This window comes from Galeopterus variegatus, unplaced genomic scaffold (genome assembly GCF_000696425.1).
Source record: "Galeopterus variegatus unplaced genomic scaffold, G_variegatus-3.0.2 Scaffold2297, whole genome shotgun sequence".
NCBI lineage: Eukaryota > Metazoa > Chordata > Mammalia > Dermoptera > Cynocephalidae > Galeopterus > Galeopterus variegatus.
Genome location: NW_007728408.1, coordinates 272,396 through 282,383, shown reverse-complemented (window position 1 = coordinate 282,383; position 9,988 = coordinate 272,396). Strand labels below are relative to the sequence as shown.

Below are 9,988 nucleotides of genomic sequence, written 5' to 3'. Positions count from 1 at the left end.
TTACCCATCAGCCTATAACTCCACACCTGATAGCATATGCTAAGGGCTCCATTTTTCTTAAATGAGTGAATGAACCACATTTTGTAGATGACGAAAGGGATGCTCAGTGAAGTCCTGACTTGTCCAATATCACATTGCTCAGAAGAAAGGGCACCAGGACTAGGCCATGCTAGCTCTCAAGGAAGAAGCTTCTGACAGAATTGCTCAATAATTAAATCCAGTAATCTAAAATATCTTTTAATGTTGTTTCCTGTCCTTTGAGAGAAGCATGACCAATTGCTCTTTGAGAGCATCCCTGCAACAAGATCCCATTTTGATGCCGAAGGGTTCCTGCTCTGCTCTAAGCAGCACATTTGCTAGCACCCTCTCAGATGCAGAAAATTAATTTAAGCTGGCATAAGAGATACTTCTTGGAATGAAGGCAATATCGGGAAATACGGCCTTAAATGCTATTAAGTTAAGAATAATCTCTGTGTACTAAGGACAAATTGAAAGGCAAGCAGCTTAATGCTCTCCCCTTCTTTCAGAAAGATTGGGGATAGGTTCCATTCACAAGTTCTTACATGTGCTTGTGGCTCTCCTATATTCTGTCTTTAAATGCTGAAGATTTATTACAGCAAAGCAGCACACTGCCAGACAGATATTAGAAACATTTTTATTTAAATTCAGACAATAGAAAGGTATCACAGAAAAAAATACAGAAATTTGCAACAACAGAATGTAACTTGGAAAATTAGAAGAAAAAAAGATATTCTTATTTTTATCAAGTGATTTGTTAGATTTTAATAGAATAATTTACCATCTCAACAAAGATACCCCTTGCTGGTACTTTTTGCACACACAGATTGAAATTGGTATCTGCTAAAACCTTCCAAAGTGAAACAGTCAAGGCAGTATCTCCCCAATATTGAGATACGACTTGGGGAATTGAAATGGTAACACTGAAAAGTTAAACAAAAAACAAAACCAAAAACACCCCTGAATTTCAGCCCACAGATCGTGTTTGTGGATCTGATAGAAATCAGGCAATCCTAAGTCTGGACGGCACCCACCCACACACACACACTACATCCTGGGGCACAAGTGCCATCGATGCCCTTGCCATGTGCAGGCACAGGAGCCCTAGATTAAAAACAAAAAGATATGGGCCCTGGAACCCTGAATCTACGCTGAGCCCTTTCTGAATCCTGGGTGGATGGGGCAGTGAATAAGAAATGTAAAAACTTTTTCAACTTTGGCAAGTTTAAGTATACAAATCACTATTCCTTGATTGTCACTTTTGTAAGGAAATATCATTCTACCTCTTGAAAAGATATCTTCCTGTCTTTTGACTTTCCTCTCAAAAATTTGGAGGGCAAACTCCTATAAAATAGAGGTGAACTAAAACCTTTTACTTGTAATAATAGTTAAGTTTATCATTGTACACCTTTTCTATTTAAAAAGCATATAAAATGTATAATCTAACATTGACAACCCCAAGATGTTGCTGGTAATGAAGGTTTGGGAACAACATAGTTTTAAAAAATTGGGCCTATATATATTAAATTGCTTTATAGTAAATTATACATCAGACCTCATAAAATACTAACTAATGCAAATTTCACCACTCCTCTCAATCTTAATACCCGTGTGAAGGTATTAAAATCAGTACTGAGCCAAGAAGTATGGGGCCTGATAATTTGCAGAGCAGATTTTTCTAAAATGCTATATAATTAGCTGTATGTTCATTTTTTTCTTATAAACTCTAAGTTTAAAAAACAAGAGACTTTTAAGAATAAACAGTGCTATAAAATACTATTCCAAGAACTCACAATCTTCTTTGAAGTTGACATTTTATTTATGCTTACAGTGATTTTGCTACCTGTAGTACATGATTATTCCATTCCAAAGGGTAATGAAAGGTGTTTAAAGACCAGACACAAGACCCCAAGTTAGAATTCAATCCTAAGTTGAAAGGGTAAATTTCTGTTCCTGGTGTCAGGATAAAAGGAATTTTAAATGCTCTGGATAATTTACTATGTTCAGCCTGTCTTTGTAATTTTGGTTGAAATTTTGAGAACAGGAAGAGAAAAATTAGATACATTTTAAAATAAAAATATAAGACTCTGGTTATGCAGTTCCTTTTCTGGTTACTGAAAGAATCCTTCATAGATCTATAGGAATAAATTATTAATGTATCCAAATTTCTACCAGTAAGCAGAGTAAGCAGAGTTATCTTGTAAATCTGGAGGACACTTAGAATTATGAATTATCATAGAAACACTTAACTCGTAAATTGCCATGACCCTGCCTGGGGTCATGCTTGGGGTGTTGGTGGGGACAAAAAAAGAGAAGGTGGGTTCCTTGTGTCTACTGTAGGAGGTATGATTGATAAGTTGTATTCTTTCTAATACGACCAGGGAATGCCCTGCCACATCTGTTCTAACAGGTGACAGCTATAAAACCGACACTTGGATGGACATCAGGAAACAATACATAAGCAGCTAACAAAGCACCCACTCTATGCCTAGAACTGGGCTAGTTGCTCCGGGGAAATATAAAAATAGGAGACACATCTGGGTCCTGTCTCCAAAAGCATAAAATATGATTTAAAATGTGCTTTTTATTTCTTATTTAAAAATTAGAAATTCTAAGTACTATGTTTATGTTAACCTAAAGTCCTTTCTTAGTTCTATATCCTTCCCAAGGAGGGCAGGTTAATTTGAGCTTTGTTACAACTGGCGGATACTGCTGATAAAAAACATACTCAAACACAGAATCCAGAAACATAGCAATTGGTAGCCACTGAAACTGGTTATGCAAATCACATTAAACTGCTTGGGGAAAAGACATCACATAAATACTAAATCACAGCACATAAGTGAGGAAAATAGCTTCAAACACTCAGACCTTGTTTGGTTACATTTTGTCAAGGCTTAGATTTCCTAAACTAAGTCTTATTTAAACTAATTATAGTTTACTGATGCTTATATATTCTACTGGACTTAATTTTCAGCATAGTATTATCAAGTACTGCCAAACCATTTCTGAAAATATAGTTACAACTCTTCATTTTAGAAATTCACAGAAAATCCAAGTACTAAAGGTTACAGGGGCCCTATCTGTGGACTGCTTGACAGCAGACCACTTCTCCGAGGTACAGTCTTCAGCACAGACCACTCTCCAAGGTGTAGCCCTCAGCACAGAAGGGTGAACTCAGGTAAAACATCTCCTCCATAAGATTCTGTGTTTGTGCAAATGGAAAGATTTTGAAAGCCCCTCTAAGACCTTAGATCCAGGTCCTTAGGAACTTCCTCAACTCTAGCTGCCATTTAACCAAAGGAAAATGATACCTTTATCAAACAAGTGGTCACTCAGAAAGGCTTCAAAGTTACATGCCTGCAGAAATACATACTAACAGGTGGAAGTAAATACATGTGTTGTTTCTAAGAGCCAATGGCTCTTATGGTGAATACAGTTGGCCACCTTGCCCACATAATTATGATTTAAGAAAACACAGCATGCGACATAGACTATCACAGCATTTTTAACCCTCTATCAATATCCAACATATATAAAACATGCAAAGATGATCTTGAAGAGACACTACATGTCTATACAGGTATAAGGTAGGAAAGTTCTGTGTCTTTCTGACACACAAGTATTTAAGGAAATTGCTAACTTGATGAGTTAATATTCTCTGAAACAACTTCTCAGGCGATTCTATTATTGTGTCTTCAATGTACATTACCTGAAACTTCATAAAATTGGTAAGCCACACAAACCATATCATGTTATTTTGGAATTTGCACAATTTAACGCACCCTAATGGGAGCATAATGATTATGTTCATGAAAGTTATAAAGCAATTTTATATTTACAAGTACTTTACAAAAATAATTCAAAATCTGTAATCAATCAAAATTATCCCCATTTCACAGATAATGAACTAGACATTGAGATAAAATGTACATCAAACCTGTAATCAATCAAAATTATCCCCATTTCATAGATCATGAACTAGACATTGAGATAAACTGCCTACAAAATCAATTCAAATGAAAATATGAATGTGTTGTCTTTAAACTTCCAGCCCTTAGCAGTTCTCTCTGCCTCTCTTTTCTCTAATTAATTCATCAAAGTGGCTTAGTTGAAAGTTCATATAGGATTTCTTTACTAATCAACTATTCTTCCACTCTTAAAATAAGTAGGACTAGTGAAGAACACTACTATTTAAAGTCCCATGGCAAGTTAAAAGACAAACAGAAACGTAAGCAAACATCATTTCACAATTAGGTTGCAGCCTAATTCTGGGGTTTGGAGCATTCAGCCAGGAAACGCAACTATTCTTCCACTCTTAAAATAAGTAGGACTAGTGAAGAACACTACTATTTAAAGTCCCCTGGCAAGTTAAAAGACAAACAGAAACGTAAGCAAACATCATTTCACAATTAGGTTGCAGCCTAATTCTGGGGTTTGGAGCATTCAGCCAGGAAACACAGAGCATCCGCACAGAAACAGACCCAATCTGATTTGTTTTCAAGGTTCAAATGAGGTCCTTACTAAGACATGGGAAAGTAATTTCTTCATCTAAATGATGATGATCTTCTGGGTGTCCCAATTCAACACTCTGATATATCCTACTATATTCAACATCAAAGTAAACAGGTAAAAAAACTTGTCACAAACCAGTATGAATAGTTAAGTTACATCTCAATCAATGAGCCTATCAAGACTCTAAAGATACAAGCTATTTCTGTTATCTCCAGATGGGTGGCTTCAAAGAATAGGGACATAATTTACTTTTCAATGTAATAGTGTAAATCAAACTGCATGGATTTTTTTTTTCCTTTTTGTCTTTTTTACTGACCGGTAACGGGATCGCAACCCTCGGTGTCACGCCCGTACCGGGGACCGGCAACAGGATCGCAACCCTCGGTGTTGCGTCCGCACCGCGCTCAGCCAGTGAGCGGGAACCGGTCTCCACATGGGATCCAAACCCTCGGCGGGAGCGCCGCCGCACTCCCAAGCGGCGCACTCTCCAGTGCGCCACCGGGCCGGCCCAAACTGCATGGATTTTATGAATACCAATTCACCTTAAAGAGCTTATTCATTGGGGAAAAGGACTACTTACTAAATTTTTGTGAGAAAATGAAAAAAAAAGTTAAAGTAGTCTATGTTGACAGCATATGACAGAATATTCCCGAAGCTGTTGTCTCAATGGAAAACATGATAAATAAGTCATTATTTTAAACATAAAAAAATTTTCATATAAGATATACTGTCAAGCTTGAAACTAAATCCAAACTTCCCTGTAAAATAGCCTCTAGGACACTAGCTGATGTAACAGGAACTCAAGAATACTGGATAAATAAATGTTACATAATTTGCATTAATGAGTTTTAGACCTTACTTTTTAACTGATCTCTAACATCTTTTTTAGTTGTTAAAAAAGATCTTCTGTTAAGAGTTTAAATTCTATTTTGATCTTTAACAAGCCTAATTATCTTTTTTGTATGATATTTAAAATGTAAATAGCATTACTTAACACAGTAATTATAAAATACATAAATTAAAGATTTGCTAAACATTTCAATTATTAAAATTCGGCAACTTTACTGATTTTATCTTGATAAAAGAGTAAATTATACTTTGAAATATATATTTATTTTTTCCTGTCAGCTTTATCTACTTCCTTGACTTTTCAATTAATAATAAAGTTTATTCAAACAGTAAACCAGAAAATATTCATACTTCCTATGGTGGCCTTAAACAGCACTTTTTAACCCCAAAGTGTTATACAGAGCCATTTCAGGCAACAAATGTAACCAAAGTATAAACAGTAAAAATTCACATTCCCTTGAATAACTGTCCTTCCATTTAGATAACAATGAACTTCTTAGGTAGGAAGAGTTCTTGTTCAACTCCATGTTAGCATGGAATTGAAGCAAAAAAAAAAAAAAAACAAAAGTAAAAAGTGAATAGAAATAATATGTGTTGTTATTAAAACATATTCTATCTGAATGTTAGGTTCCCAGAGAAATATTTTGCCGTACATTTTTAAAATCACTTCTCAAGGGTAGTTGTTTTCATTTGAGGACTAATTTCATTACCTACTGTCATTATCTTTTATAATGAAGTGCTCCATTTCAAGTTTCTCATTGGAGTTACCAGCAAACACTGTCACATACCTCCAGTTGAAGATATGAGTAACAGTGTAACATCTAGTTTCAGGTATAAATTACATATGTATAAAACAAATAGAGTTGCCATTATTTATATACTGCAATAAATACCCAAGAATGAATACAAGTTATTTTTCATAAAATACTATTTCTAATCAATTTAGGAGATTTCCAAACTATGAGGACATTAAATATTTAAATCACCAGGTAATCCCCTGTTATAGAATGCCAGTCAGGTGAGATCTGAAGCGATTCTTTTATTGGTAGCCATATACAGTTGACTATACCTGCAATCTCTGTGTTTTCTTACTATTTAAGAAAAAATATATAACCTTAGACATTTAAAACATCATTAATGTAATAATCACTATAGACTCTCACTGGATCTCTTAAAATTTTGTTAAAAATTGCCAAAGTCATGATAAACACAATTATTGCAGCTACATCATTTGAAAAAATAACATAAATTATGCTGCTAAAGACAAAAAACATTGAAATACATAAACATCACAACGTAACACAGAAGTAATTCATAACTATTTAATATGAAAAATTAAATTTAAAAAGCTATATTAGAGAACTTGGGAATTTCTCACTTTTGCAAAACATTTCATTTATATACCTCCAACTTCTATGATACAGTATACAATAAAATACTTTTAAAAGATATGACATTCCAATGATTCATTTATACAAATAATATTGCCAATACTAATAAATGTGATGCCCTTAAACATGAACTGTTCTGCTAATTACGATTTTAAAATGTTTTCTTCATTTTACATTTTAGTTATCAGTTAGCATTACATATTACCCAGTTCTATGCTGACAAAGAGAGAGGGTCCTAGTCAAAATACTGTTTCTCAAAAGTAATGTACATCATATTGCTTGAAACTAAACAACCATATAAAAGTGGATTAGTAATCATTTATCTAAACATTGATTATGAAAGACAACTGGCATATATTCAGGCAGAGTGTTAAGTTCATGATGGTTTATTTACAATAAAAGTACTTTTACTGAAGCTAACATGATATATAAGTTTCTATGTCAATCACTACAGTCTCTTAAAGTTATAAAAATATTATATAAAATACCACAGGCTTTAGAGGATATAACTTCATGTGGTTCTGATACTAGCAGCTGAAAAGTGTTTATAATTTAAAAATAAATAAACTATAGAGGTAAACCAGTTACAAAACAGCAGAGGACTGCAATTGTCACGAGAGTGAAAAGAATTGCTTAAATACACAATTAACTAACAAAATGGTGAAGCAGTTGGATCAAAAGTTTTAAAAACCTCTTTAAGAGATTTGTCATCTGTTTCTCTACTGGGATCATTATCTGGGGTTGGGCTCATTTGTTCTGGCTGCTTTGACTGCCTTGGATCGCTGTACTGGGGTCTAATTAAGCCTGTTAACGCCTGAACAGGAAGACTGTGCACTGCTGGGACCTGAACCTTACCAGAACTCCTGAGAATATCTGCCTGCGGGTCAGCTGGCTCATCCACAGACACTTCCACGTTTGGAGTGGTTTTCTGTAGCAGGATAGCTTCTCCAGGAGAAGGTTCATTTTTGTCACTACTTTTAAAACTACCACTTTTTTTCTGGTTCTCTGTATTTTCTCCTATAGAAACTGTTGCTAGCTCTGATGTAGATGATGAACCATGCTCCCTAGGGTCATACAAACTAATACCACTAAGAACTGAACTTGGAGTTCCCAGTGGAAGGCCAGCTGAAGATAAGAGTTTAGGAGCATATGGAGGCAGAGGCCCAGGACTAGCACTGCTACTTACTGCCCCTGAAGGCTGTGATGAACTAGGGTTTGATCCCGCTAAATGAGGGGCAGCCTTTGATGTATGTGATTCCTTCATAACCACTTGATGAGACTCTGTGTTAGGCAGTCTGTGAAGCCTAGGATCAAAATTTTTTTGCAGCCTAGGATCTCCTAATGGCCCAGGACTAGCACTGCTACTTACTGCCCCTGAAGGCTGTGATGAACTAGGGTTTGATCCGGCTAAATGAGGGGCAGCCTTTGATGTATGTGATTCCTTCATAACCACTTGATGAGACTCTGAGTTAGGCAGTCTGTGAAGCCTAGGATCAAAATTTTTTTGCAGCCTAGGATCTCCTAACTTACCTCCTGAACTATGCAAGTCTCCAAACTGTTCTAGGTAGCCTTCTCTGTTTGTGTTAATTTTGGCTTTGCCTGCTAATTTTGGATCAATGGACACTGTGTTTTGAGGCAGATCACTTTTTGTGTTCCATAACCTATTTAGCCTCTGGTCAGCTATAAGAGGGGGCAGAGGTAAATTAATTGAAGATACTGGATCAGGTTTAGGTAAAGGTACTGGAAGTAAGTCTTCTGGAGCCCACACGATGTGTTTTGCAAAGTTTGGTTTGGTTAGGATAATGTCCATTTTAATGTGACTGAACTGTCTCAATTGTGACCTTGGATCCTGGAGCATTATACCAGGTGAAGAGTCCAAAGGTATTAAGAAAGCTTTTTCTCTCAGTTCTCTTTCTGTATCTTCATCATCATCATCTCCTCTTTTGTGTTTGACATTAGTGACAACATTTGCATGATGTAAATCATACTTTGCTCCACAAACAGAAGAGCCTACACGACTGCTTCCATTCCCTCTTAATTTCCTGGGATCCCATGCAAGTCTAAGATCCAGTGGGGCAGACTCAGAAGGTTTTCTAACGTCTTGCCTTGGCATAGTCCTAAGTCTAGGGTCAACCATTTGATTTCCTTTACTTTTCTCTTTAGCGAGTCTCGGATCAGTAGGAGTGCTGAGTTCTGAGGAGGGTTGTTGCTGATTCCTTAAAGTTTCCGTTTGTTTCTGTAATGTTTTCAGTATTGACTTGACACTGCTTCCTTCTTCCTCTTCACTACTGGAATACCAGTTAACTGTATCATCTAAATGCAGACAAAAACTTAAGGTAAAGTATGAAGCATTCATATTTGGCCTTAATTAAGATTAAAAAAACACATAGTATTACTGGAATAAGTGTAGTCTACCTTCAAGAAAATGCAGGACAGAAATGCCAGTTTTCAATACTGGAATAAGATTAGATGTGGAAGGGCAAGTATCAATTCAGTCATCATACTCCATAAAGGAAGAGGTGTGATATTGGAATATGTGTAACGCTCTTCCAGTCAGAGAAAAGTCAGCATCCTTCACGCCAACTGGCCAAAGGGAACTCAGAAGAGTGTGTGGTACATACGGCAGAGTTGGAGGAGAAGGGAAAATACTCTTGGAAAGGCATTCTAAAATGTTTTGGGTCTCTTCAATTCAAGGAATCCTTAAGCTTCACAGCTCTGGATTTATCAAGGTAACAAGGGAATGGAAAGAAAATGAAACAAAACAAAACACTAATAATGATGGTTAAGGGAGCAATGGGAACTGAGCAAATGAGGGACGAGGTGGAGACTTTTCATTTACACTTTATTATTCTTAGATGTTTTTGACTTATGTGAATATATTAGCTTTTCAAACATTAAGTTAAAAAATAACAAATAAAACTAACATCCTAAGATTTATATACTTCAACTTTAAGCAAACACTTTGAGCCTTACCTCATGTGTTAGACACAATTTTAAGAAGCCTAGCTATTAGACGTCTTCTCTCTAGTGGAGTAGAAAGGATTACAAACTGATGCTTCACAAGCGTGATTCTCCTTTCTCTCCATTAAAAGATACATAGGTTGGCTCTGATTTGGCCACAAAGTATCTACTCTTTACATTCTTGTCAGAACATAGAGTATAGGTACATATACTTCCATCCTGGAATATCATGGATTGGTAGAAAATCCAAGATA

General features: G+C 35.8%; 1 protein-coding gene across 1 annotated transcript in view; it reads right to left on the bottom strand.

Annotated features, from left to right (window-relative positions):
• Nucleotides 1-6,401: 6,401 nt before the first annotated feature.
• ZC3H6 (zinc finger CCCH-type containing 6) overlaps nucleotides 6,402-9,988 on the bottom strand; it is a 35,752-nt gene continuing 32,165 nt past the window's right edge. The window contains exons 11-12 of the mRNA XM_008581213.1: nucleotides 8,285-9,086; nucleotides 6,402-8,101 (exon numbers count right to left, since the gene is read on the bottom strand). Coding sequence (XP_008579435.1) covers nucleotides 7,423-8,101; nucleotides 8,285-9,086 — 1,481 coding nt within the window. The 3' untranslated portion in view covers nucleotides 6,402-7,422. The remainder of the gene's footprint in view (nucleotides 8,102-8,284; nucleotides 9,087-9,988) is intronic.